Source organism: Melanotaenia boesemani, chromosome 12 (genome assembly GCF_017639745.1).
Source record: "Melanotaenia boesemani isolate fMelBoe1 chromosome 12, fMelBoe1.pri, whole genome shotgun sequence".
Lineage (NCBI taxonomy): Eukaryota > Metazoa > Chordata > Actinopteri > Atheriniformes > Melanotaeniidae > Melanotaenia > Melanotaenia boesemani.
The window spans coordinates 7,663,850-7,676,121 of NC_055693.1; the positions used below are offsets into that span (position 1 = coordinate 7,663,850).

The 12,272-nt window shown below is 38.0% G+C and overlaps 1 protein-coding gene across 1 annotated transcript; it reads left to right on the forward strand.

The window, feature by feature from the left end:
- Positions 1–2,663: 2,663 nt before the first annotated feature.
- Positions 2,664–9,837, forward strand: ska3 (spindle and kinetochore associated complex subunit 3). Its single transcript, XM_042000867.1, has 11 exons — positions 2,664–2,929; positions 3,009–3,070; positions 4,245–4,410; positions 4,529–4,976; positions 5,130–5,191; positions 5,722–5,921; positions 6,198–6,404; positions 7,267–7,455; positions 7,664–7,731; positions 8,741–8,880; positions 9,170–9,837. The coding sequence occupies exons 1-11, from the start codon at positions 2,803–2,805 to the stop codon at positions 9,325–9,327; spliced, it is 1,827 nt and encodes a 608-aa protein (XP_041856801.1). The 5' UTR covers positions 2,664–2,802; the 3' UTR covers positions 9,328–9,837.
- The last annotated feature ends 2,435 nt before the right edge of the window (positions 9,838–12,272 follow it).

Consider the following 12,272-nt stretch of genomic DNA (forward strand, 5'->3'; position numbering starts at 1 on the left):
TAGCCTGATGAGTTTAGTTACAGTGACTTATCATTTTAGAAACATAAACGGCTCTGTGTTTACTCTTAATACCTTTTACTATTCAGTAAATTGATTTTTTTCTTCACAGATATGAAAGAGGTTTAACTGCTGCTGTATCTTATGTTGTGTTTCTGTACTGATAAGGCGCGTTTCATTAGAAATTACTTAAGGTGAAACTAGCAAGAATTTGAACTCAACATGTATGTCTTTTATATATTAATAAAAATGTCTGTCTCTGCTCTTGATCAGTGTGGTCCATGCTGTTTTAGGCTACTTTTGTCTCTTTTCCTATGGCTTTACCAAATAAATTGTAATAAATCCCCCTGGAAAAGGACCACACACAACTTTGGCTTGTGACCTTTAAAAAAGTCTTCCATATGTGGAAGTAAAAGGGGGGAAAAAATCTCATTCATGAAGTCATTTTTATCATTTGAAGACTGCTGGCTCCAAAATCTTCTAAAATCTGAAGGCTGCTGGCTCGAAAAACAGCAACATGGCTCCAGAGTTGTGTTTTAACTAATTATGTTTACTGTGTTTAAACGTAACTAAAACTGATGTTTACTTTACCAAAACTAAATCCCTGTATGTTTTTCCTGCAGCTCACATCAGTTGTTTGGTTAGCAGGATTGAAATGACCCTCAGGGTTTGTACAGTATTTATACATTCACCTGAACAGTGTGTGTATTGGATGACACCTTCAGCTTTTTTTGAACATTAGAGAATGATGAGGAAAATTACGGTGTTTTCTTTATACAGCTCCTGAAAAAAATAAGAGACCACTGCTCAAACTGCTCAACTTGCTGTTGGGCAACTTTCTACCACTTTTTCTACAAACATATCAAACTGCTCAGCTTTGCTTGATGGTTTGTGACCATCCATCTTCCTTTTGGTGTTATTCCAGTGGTTTTAAACAGGGTTTAGATCTGGAGATTGAGCTGGCTATAACAGGCTCTTGATGTGGTGATCCTTCATCCAGACCTTGGTTCCCCTGGCTGTGTGGCCTGGAGGATTGTCCTGCTGTAATCCTCTGAGTTGGGGGGCACAGGCTTAGCATAAGAAAGTAAATGTTTTTCGACGATAATCTTGTATGTGGCTTTATTAATGCATCCTTCACAAGGACACATCAGCCTGATCCCAGCCTTGCTGAAGCACCATGATCGTTTTATTTAACGGTGAGTGGAAGACACTGTAGCTTGTAGGCTTCTTTAGGTTTCCATCTAACCACAAAATAACTGGGTGTTGGACAAACCTGAAAACTGGGCTCAGAGAAGATGACTTTACTCTAGTCTTCTACTGTCCAGTTCCCGTGGTCTTATTCAAACCTCAGCCTGAGGTCTTTGCTTCTCACTGATTAAGGTGAGTTTTGCCTGACTCCAGTTCTGCCTGTAGGAGCCTGTTTCCAAATGTTCTTGATGTGCACTTCAACCCATTCTCAGTTTGCCACTGTGTTTGACGGTCACTTGATGTCAGCGTCTGGCTCTTGAGTGATGAGTTTGCAGTCATCCCTTTCAGTTCAGAGTTGTTTTTGTCCTCTGCCAGACTGCAGCGTTGTTGTCCTCGTAGAGCCGAATGAGATGTGCTTGTGTAGGAATTCAGTTTTTGGTCGTTTTACTCAAAGATGCTGAGTTAAGAATAAAGAGCAGCAATCTCTTTTTTCCCCCCAGAACTGTATATCTTTATCATTGTCTGTTTGTTTTGTTTTGTATTTATTATTTATGAGTTAATGTTCAAAAATAGACATGACAGTTATAATTACATTAATTACATTTCGTATTTTTCTTACTACTAATTATACTAAGCTACTTAATTACTACTACTACTACTACTACTATTACTAATAATAATAATAATAATAATGTTTGTAAGTTTAGAATAAAATATTGCTCACAAAGGGAGTATTTCAATTTCTTTAATCTTGGTATGTCTGTGTCTGTCACTCTAAAATCTAATCTGCACAGCTTCATCTCCTGAGACCAGGATCTTATTAACCTATAACTGGGGCCATTTTCCAAATTTGTAGAGCCAATTAAATCTGTCACCTTCACCAAAACTGAAAGAGATATCAATGAAAATCAGTGAATTCTACAGAATGTGTTAAACGAATAACAGTACTTTCTTATACAATTCTGAGCTTGTGTTTACTTGCATTTACAACCAACCAGCGCAATTCACATTGGATTAATAAAATTAATACAGCGGTTACATATGTCTTTGCCTGTTGTTGAGCCACTTTTTTTTTTACCTACACAGATTTTCGAATGTTACACTGAAAATGATGGCAAAATGCAAGCATGGATGATTAGATTTCTAATGAGACTTGACAAAATGGGATTAAATGTGACGTATAGGAAATAAGACATGTGTCCCAATTCAGTGCAGCCGCTGAATTAGGGCACACCTATAGAATTACATGAATGGGGTGTAAACGAATGAAAAAATTAATTAAAATTATGTAAAGTATTTTGCGAATACATAAAATCAAAATGGGAGAGCATAGTATAAGATATGGATACCTAATTTTACGAAACTAAAAGCAACTAAAGAGAAGTAGTATTAAACAGAAAGGCGTTAAAAAAGCAAACCGTCAACATAGGGGGCGCTCATTAAACAAGTGAGTGTCAAAAACAACGAAGAAGAAATTACTTCCGTTTGTACCGGAAGAAGCGCCAAAATCGAATTTATTTTTTCTGCTGTAGAAGAGCGACCAAAAACAAAGACGTGTTAGCTTTTTAACGAATTTGCCTTCAACTGTTTCAAAACATTTTGGACTCTTACTTGAAAATGGACCCGACATCACAGTTCTTCTCCAAACTGAGAAAACTGGCGGTGACTTTAGAGTCAGAAACCGCCAGGCTCCAAAACGCCTTCGACAACCGCAAAGATGACGGTGACAGCGGCGAGGCACCCGGTATAACGCACACCTGTGGTTCTATTCTATATATTTATTTTGCACATATGAGCTTAATATGCATACTTTATTATTTTAGAAAACACAACCAGAGGGATGCGAGCCTATCATGAGCTGAATAGTGAAGTTGGTAATCTAAAGGTACGTGTTTATGTTACAACTGAACATGCTGCTTCACTCTTTTGACACTCAGGTCGAATAAACTAAACCAAACAGTGATATGTCTGATAAAGTTACTTAAGTCGTGTAAGAATCGCTTTTAAAGTATCAACAAGTACTGAAAAAGATGCTGATTTTGTCCGTCTTGTAAGCTCTGTGGACTTAAAGTATTAAACGTAAAAATCCTTTACAATGAAACAGCCAGCACTATGGTTGTGGTTTGCACGCGACTTTATTGTTAAGATAATTACACTTACACTTCTTTTCCATGTAAAATAATAAGTTGTAAAGTCCCTTAAAGGAAGGTGTGTGTATATATATATATATATATATAGGCCTGGTACCACCCTTCATTTCCTTATACATTTTGGGAAAATTTAAAAGAGGTGCAGAAATTTATTTAGATCTGCAAACATAAATATAAGAACATTTATGGCAATGGTGTGGCCGTCGTCATTCTTATACACAACCAGGTATTAGAACTGTGAGTGGCTTTTGTTCTTGGCCAAGAGATGTCCACAGATTTTCCCTATTTTTTTTTGGGGGGGGGGGGGGGGGGGGGTTTATATGTTGTTATTTCAACTTAGGCTTTACCAAAGGACAGGGCTCAGCCAGAATACATTATTTATAGTACAAATCTCCCTTTTGAAAGCATAAAACCAAGCATGGTTTTATTATGTGATGGGACAGGAGGTCCATGGCTTTTTAGTATTTGCAAGGAAAATAGGCCAGGAACCACTGATGTGTGTGACCAGATACAACTGGACAGTGCATACACTGAATGTGAACACATTCGCTATAGACCTGACCATAAGCAACAAATACAAATTTGGTTCTTGCTCTTATGCAAAGTTTTGGACTTTTTAATCGTATTTAGGTTTGTTTTGACCCTAAAGTATTGTTTTCTAGAAAGAGCCAGATGTTAGATCAGAATCGGAACTACAGTGACAATAATGAGTCTAAACTAAACTAACAATTGGCCTGATTATCTGGAGTGTGAAGTTATTTATTTGATCAACATAAAGAATTTGGTTGAGTTTTTAAATTTGTGATTCTATTCTTTACTATTTAAATATCTTCAGAGCACATCAGCTTTGCAAAGAATATTATCACATAAAATCTAAATCTGTGGACCTGTAATCTTCTGTCTTTGTAGGTACAGATCCAGAGTGAGTTGGCTGAGCAGAAAGCACAAGAAAATGAGGTGAGCAGCTTCATTAAAGCCTGTAAAGTGATGGAACAGAAGGTCTGTAAAGACATCCAAACACTCAGGACACACCTGGAGAAGTATGGTTACCAAGCTCCCATCCAGAGACCAGTTAGTAAGTAGTGAACGCATCTCATTAGTAATCCTGTCTTGCTTGATAATTCTTTGGTAGCCACTAAAAGCATTGGGAAACACGTACTATGTGCTTTTAATTTTGTTTGTTCCTTACACAGAATCAAAAGATCAGGAAGTGGAGGCTGCAGATAAAGTAGAAGAACAGGATGAAATGAACACATCTGTAGGAGATGAGGGAAGCCAGGAGGAGGATAAAGAGATTTGCTGCTCATCAGCTCAGAAAATGGAACTACCCTTCACTAATGTGATGCACACCCCTCAGCTCTCAGACTTTGGTCTGTCTGAGCTGCAGCTAAAGAGAGCTCTGGCTGGGTCGGAGTGGTGCTCTGAAGTCCCCCCTATGCCTGAGATGAGCCTCCCACACCTTTCACTTAACACACCTGCACCACCCCACATGGCCATAACTCCTAAATGCACCCTGCGGATGGATGATGATGAGCTGCAGACTCCCCAGATGCATGATTTTGGTATCTCAGAGCACACCATGTGTCTGAACAATGATTTCACTATGGACCTTTTCCAGAAAAATATTAAAAATACGCAAAGGTAGAGCACAATGAGAACTGCATTACATGCACAGTAGCAATAGATGTTGCGCTTTACTTGTAACAAACACTGCTTGTAGCATTACTTCTATAGATGTCTGAGTTTAAAATCATAATTCTTGTTGCCTCGTTCATTAATGTCTTTCTTTATCAGACCACCGGAAGACATACCTGCGCCATCAATGAACTCTGTAGTGGAGAGTTTGCAGACAAAAGGTATGATGTTGTTAGTTTACTCCTCATATTTAGTTGCTAAAAGTAGTTTCACTGTTAGCTTTAATTGATTAATTCAGTTTTTTTCTTGTAAAAGCTCTCTGACACAAATTAGTAAATTAAATTCTTTTCCCAAAGTTTTGAAAAGAAGTTTATTTTTATTCATACTATTTGAACAAAACAATGGAAAAAAGTGAATGAACCTTATATTTCCCTGCATGTCAAATCATGTAAGTGATAACTAGTGGTAACTGGTTGAACACTATATAGTGTTTGTCTCTTCTGTCCTACTTAAGGATTATGGCAGTAAACATAAAATAAAACTGTTCATAAACAAGAGATGCAATGCATTCTGCCAATAATGTTGTTCCCAAAAGCGTCACATTGGAACTATAACTTATGAAAGACATCCTTTTGTCAGGACTGTTGTCTAACAGTATTATAGAAGAGAAGGAAATTTTCAGAAAACTTAAACTTGAAATCTCAAATAGTTTAATAGAGCTAATAAAATGTTTCTCTTTTTAAATCTTTAGTTAACAACATGGTATCCCCAGAGCTGCCTGTACTTTGTACCCCAGGGTTGAAGATAAAAAAGCCAAATGGTCCGTGCTCCCCACCACCACAAAGTAATGGTCACCCAGAATCCCCATGCTGTCCTGATATCCTTCCTACTACCCCTGAGGTCCCAGCGTTTCAAACCCCATATGTGAACCGACTGGTCAGCACCAAAAAGGTATTATTTAAACAAACAAAAAAAGCAGCTGTACATCAGTTTAGTCCAGGGATCACCAACTCTAGACCTCTTAGCCCAGTGTCCTGCGGATTTTAGATGTTTCCCTGCTGCAACACCTGACTCAAATCAATAGGTCATTAAGAGACTTCTCTTTTGAATCAGGTGTGTTATACCCAATTTAAAACTTCCAGGATAACAACAAGAGGTCTGTAGTTAGTGATCCCTGGTTTAAGTCAGTAACAGTGTAGTTTGAGCCTTTTTTTCATGTGTCTGCAGAGCGCACGGCAGCCCGAGCCTATCGACATGCAGACTGACGATGACGCCAACATCTTTGAAATTCAAACATCTCCATGTAACAAAGCAGCTGGCTCTAAACGCTCCTGGGAATATAATGTGCCACATATATCTATTTTTGATACGGAGGACAAGCAGATGCCAGAGATGCCCAACCTGGAGTCTGCTCTGGGAAACTCTTTACAGAGTGTAAGACCAAAGGCAATAATATAGGAAGCCATAGGATTTCAGTGAGATGTTTTTAAAGAGAGGTTATCTAATTATCGCCCCATTCTGTTTCATCAGAATACTAAGAATATATCATAGTCTGATTGGCATAGATTGTTTTGTTTGGCTACAGTAAAATACTTGGTTTCTACCCTAACAATGTGACATGGGTCTGTTTTACTCCTGAATGACCTCCCACCAATAATGAAGAGGGGATAAAAAAGAATGAAGTTAATGTTTTGAAGTACTGAGCCAAGAGAAAAATGTGAGGAAAACCCACCAGTATCCCCAAGTTTAATGGCTGCACAAAAGGGACAAAATGTGTACTGAATACAAAGCTTGAGTCAACTTATGCATTGTGGGATTGTTTCCTCTGTAGATGAATGTATAAATTAAGGTCTCGACTCTGGAATCACACAAAAGGCTCATTTCTTAAATTGTCTACTCAGATTTTTTCAGTTTATTGTACTAAATTTTCCATTCGTTATATCCACTTAGTTCAGTTCAAAGTTGAGGGCTACTAAAGTGCAAACAGCTAAATATAATTTTAAGATCCAATAAGATTAATAGAAGTTACGTTTTAAAAAAAAATGTAAATTGATATTTTTATCTTAAATTGAACAATGCTACTGAGCTGAAGTAACACTGAGAAAAAACACAATTATTTTCTAATAAAGAAATCCTCATTAGCATTCTTCATTTTGCTAATATTTAAATTATACAACAAAAATATTTGTTGGAATTTCTTAAACTTGCATTTGACTTAAAATAACCTTTAAAAAACCCGTACTAAACAGAGTTTTTATTATTTGGTCATCTGTATATGTGTCACGTTCACCTGCAGAGAAATGGAAAAATCCTAAAGATGAGTGAGACTGAAAAGGTGGGAAAGGACCGCACTGTCAACAGTCTAAAGTTAGATGGACCAACCCAGGAGTTCAGCTTGGGGACCCCTCGCGTCAGGACAAATTTCCAAGAGCCCAGCACCCCCGAGATGCCAGACCTCAGCTCTGTTACACAGGACATATGTAAAGTAAGCGTTGGCTCTTCTCATCAAACCATACCTGCTGATTATCTACAGATAATACCTGATGCTAATAGTTAAACTGTTACAGTGTGGTTTAGTGACTGTTTTGTCCACAAGTTAAAAAAAAACAGGAAATACTTCAGATCTGATATTTTTAACAGCATCTAAATCAAATATATGAGATGCACAGTTGAACTATTATTTTGTTTTGTAGCTTGTGTCCCAGGCTCAGATGAAGAAGACGGCCACTGCAGATATCCAGCCAGTTAAAGACAAACACGGGTAAAAGAACTTTTAACTTTAAATAAAAGATGTGTTGATTTTTGGGTTGTTGGTTATGTTACGTGCCGAACTGTAAGGATCCCCTGAACACAAAGACTTTTTATTTGCATGCCGGGACCATGCTTAATCTCTGTAATAATGTTTTTATTCAATCACTGTGGTACTGCGCCCTCTGTTTCTTTTTGTGCAATACAGCCTGATTTATATTCATATTCTCTGTAAGTTGAGTTTTTTTCCCTCTACAGCTGAAACCCAGTGAATGTACTGAAATTATAGCCTGGGTAAAAACCAGACCACTGTTGTGTAGTTACATATTATTTAAGATAATTTCAACAGACAGTCATTGTTAAGAGAATATATAGCAGATTATAAAACAAGAGACTCAGTTTATAGCATAAATATTTTTTCTTTTTCATTATATAACTGGCAAAAAAACATATATATTTCTGGCCAGGAGAGGTTTGAAGTGTTGGGAGATTTTTTTTTTCTTAATAATTTGATGCTTGAGGGTCATTCAGGTTAGAAAACCTTCTAAGGAGAAGGTGTAATTAATGAGTCAAATGTAATGCTTTCCATTTGGAATAATGAGGTTTTAAATCCAAGAATCCAAAAAATGAGGATTCAGGTAATGTATTTAATAATACTTTATTTGTACATCCCGGTCCAACAACCCACAGGTGACCCAAGGGCTTTACAAAAGATAAAACATCATTAAAGAGTAAAAAGTAAACAGAATAACATAAGATAAAAGTGTCACCACATCACTGGGTGTATTAAAAGCAATTGGAATAAATAGGTTTTATGTTTAGACTTGAACAATACCAGATCTAAGATAAGATGCAGGTCAGGGGGCAACTTATTCCAGAGCCTCTTAACAGCAGCTGAGAAAGCTCGGTCACCCCACTGCTTGCATCTAGACATGGGTACGTACAGTAGAAGCTAGTGGGACGGCCTTAAAGTCCTGGTATTAAGTTGAGATATTAATCATAAGATGTTTTCTTCCATCTAGTTCTCTTCCACAAGCTGAGAGTTTGTCTGTGGTGTCACAGAGTGAGTTCCAGACATTACCAAACTACCTGAGGCGGATGAATCTGAGCAGCCTCAACCAGGCAGTCCACAACATCAACCGATATAAAGAGGAACATCAAGGTCAGTGCTGCGGCATACATTCCAGTTATGCTTCTAATGATTCTGTTTACTTCCAAGTTTTTGAGTTGGTACTGACTTCAGACATCCAGTTACATGCTCCAGTAGTGTTTTTACCAGCATTTTCTTTTAAATAAATCAGATTTTACTGATATAGCTATTTGTATTTTTGTGATATATAGCAAATATCTTTTAAACAAGTAAAACATCAAGTATGTTGAGACAAGGGATACTTGTTGAAATGAAAAGCTGCTTTATCGGATTAATGCTTGTTCTGTGGTGCCATCTGCAGGAGAAATGAATGAATTGACTACAGAGGTGCTGAGGCAGATCATCAATGTCGGGACCATGGCCCCCATATACATCATCTGTCTACAAGAGCTTAAGAGGCTGACGCAAGTAGATGGAGTTTTGGGCACCGCTGCGTACAAACTGATCACACACAACTAAAGGTTGCTGGACTTATAAAAGACTTTATCTTTAAGGTAAAGAAACTGATCTGTATGCTGCAAAAAGGCTCCTCAAAGTCTGACAGAGTGGACATGGTTGGTATTTAGACTGTAAATAGTTTCAGTGTATGGTTACTATTTTGTGGTTTAATGAAAACAAACTAATAAAGTTGCACATGAGTTTTTAGCTGAGTAAAGGAAATAAAATAAGCTTCAGCAATGGAGGTCGAAACAAGTCATCTATGGTTGCAGTGCGGCATTTGACTTGGAATTAATAGAGATAAACTAAATGACCTCATTTACACTATTTAACCCTAAATTTAGTCTGATTTCAGAATGTCCTAAATTTGTTATCATAACATTGTTTTTTCTCTTTTTTTTCAAATGCAAGTTTTATAACTTTTCCAGTAAAGGACAGTGAAACAGAAGCCAACAAAAAGCTAAAATTTGACAAATTTGTTATGTATTTAAAAAATAAATCGTTGTATTAAAAGTTTAAATCCCTGTGCTTTTTTGCCTTTATACACATTTTAGCCAAAAAAAACTTTCAAAACTTTGTGTGATGATTCAGAAAGTATTTTTACCACTTGTACTTCACCACTAAAACTTGTCACTGCAGATAACTTTTCTTTTTATGGAAGGAGATACAGAACTGGCAGGAACTAATACAACTGTTCAGCTGTTTTAGCTGTTTGTAATAAAAGAGGGAAAGAAATCATGAAACCTAAATGTTTGTGGTGGTATATTTGCAAAAAGGGGAAAGAATTTCATCTGAATTCCTTCTTTTACAGTGTTGTAGCTTTTCTTGAGTTACTAATATTTAACTCATAAAACTACACAATCTCCAGTTAGTGTTTATTTTTCACTGATATTTTGAACAATTATTTTAAATTTCATGTAATTTGCTCTGTAGCTACACTTTTTTCTACTTAAACTCCTTCATTTACACACATTCTAGTTGCAGTAACAAAAAGAATCTGCATCATAAATGTTCTCCCGTGTGACATGAACAGCATGAATTCAATTCAGTGCTCCAACTAAAGGAATCAGTACAAAAATTATGTTTCACTTTGTGTCAAAGAACCAGCCTCACATAAATCTGTCTTATGAAATATTCATACATAATACTGAATATTTGGAAGTATATTTTGTTATTGTTTACATATACACTGCTCAAAAAAAGGGGGTAACACTTAAACAACACAATGTAACTCCGAGTCAATCACAACTCTGTGAAATCAAACTGTCCACTTAGGAAGCAACACTGATTGACAATCAATTTCACATGTTGTGGTGCAAATAGAATAGACAACAGGTGGAAATTATAGGCAATTAGCGAGACACCCCAATAAAGGAGTGGTTCTGCAGGTGGTGACCACAGACCACTTCTCAGTTTTTATGCTTTCTGGCTGATGTTTCGGTCATTTTTGAATGCTGGAGGTGCTTTCACTCTAGTGGTAGCATGAGACGGAGTCTACAACCCACACAAGTGGCTCAGGTAGTCCAGCTCATCCAGGATGGCACAACAATGCGAGCTGTGGTAAGGTTTGCTCTGTCTGTTAGCGTAGTGTCCAAAACATGGAGGCGCTACCAGGAGACAGGCCAGTACATCAGGAGACGTGGAGGAAGCCGTATGAGGGCAACAACCCAGCAGCAGGACCGCTACCTCCGCCTTTTTCAAGGAGGAACAGGAGGAGCGCTGCAAAATGACCACCAGCAGGCCACAAATGTGCATGTGTCTGCTCAAACGGTCAGAAACAGACTCCATGAGGGTGGTATGAGGGCCCGACGTCCACAGGTGGGGGTTGTGCTTACAGCCCAACACTGTGCAGGACGTTTGGCACTTGCCAGAGAACACCAAGATTGGCAAATTCGCCACTGGCGCCCTGTGTTCTTCACAGATGGAAAGCAGGTTCACACTGAGCACACGTGACAGAGTCTGGAGATGCCGTGGAGAACGTTCTGCTGCCTGCAACATCCTCCAGCATGACCGGTTTGACAATGGGTCAGTAATGGTGTGGGGTGGCATGTTTTTGGGGGGCCGCACAGCCCTCTATGTGCTTGCCAGAGGTAGCCTGACTGCCATTAGGTACCAAGATGAGATCCTCACACCCCTTGTGAGACCATATGCTGGTGCGGTTGGCCCTGGGTTCCTCCTAATGCAAGACAATGCTAGCCCTCATGTGGCTGGAGTGTGTCAGCAGTTCCTGCAAGACGAAGGCATTGATGATATGGACTGGCCTGCCCGTTCTCCAGACCTGAATCCAATTGAGCACATCTGGGACATCATGTCTTGCTCCATCCACCAACACCACGTTGCACCACAGACTGTCCAGAAGTTGGATGCTTTAGTTCAGGTCTGAGAGGAGATCCCTCAGGAGGCCATTCAACACCTCATTAGTAGCATGCCCAGGCATTGTAGGGAGGTCATACAGGCACATGGAGGCCACACACACTACTGAGCCTCATTTTGACTTGTTTTAAGGACATTACATCAAAGTTGGATCAGCCTGTAGTGTGTTTTTCCACTTTAATTTTGAGTGTGTCTCCAAACCCAGACCTCCATGGGTTAATAAATTTGATTTCCATTGATAATTTTTGTATGATTTTGTTGTCAGCACATTCAGCTATGTAAAGAACAGTGTTTAATAAGAATGTTTCATTCGTTCAGATCTAGGATGTGTTATTTTAGTGTTCCCTTTATTTTTTTTGAGCAGTGTATTTATAAAATTACTAAAGTTTTGATTGGTTGAAATCCATCCTTTGAAATTTTAAGTTCTTAGTTTAATATTTGGTCCTAAATATCTTCTAGTTTAATCCAGAATCCAAGGAAATGTGGACTTTCATTAAAAATTGATTTTTAAAGTTTTAGATTTCCAAAACGCAGACAAGGAGAATTGATATTTATTACTGATATTCATACATTTAATTTAAAGACGCCATGTT

Coding starts and splice junctions, on each gene's coding strand:
- ska3 (XM_042000867.1), top strand. CDS start 2,803: ATGGACCCGACATCACAGTTCTTCTCCAAACTGAGAAAACTGGCGGTG. Junction 4,411..4,528: donor TCCCATCCAGAGACCAGTTA/GTAAGTAGTGAA, acceptor TTCCTTACACAG/AATCAAAAGATCAGGAAGTG. Junction 5,922..6,197: donor GACTGGTCAGCACCAAAAAG/GTATTATTTAAA, acceptor ATGTGTCTGCAG/AGCGCACGGCAGCCCGAGCC.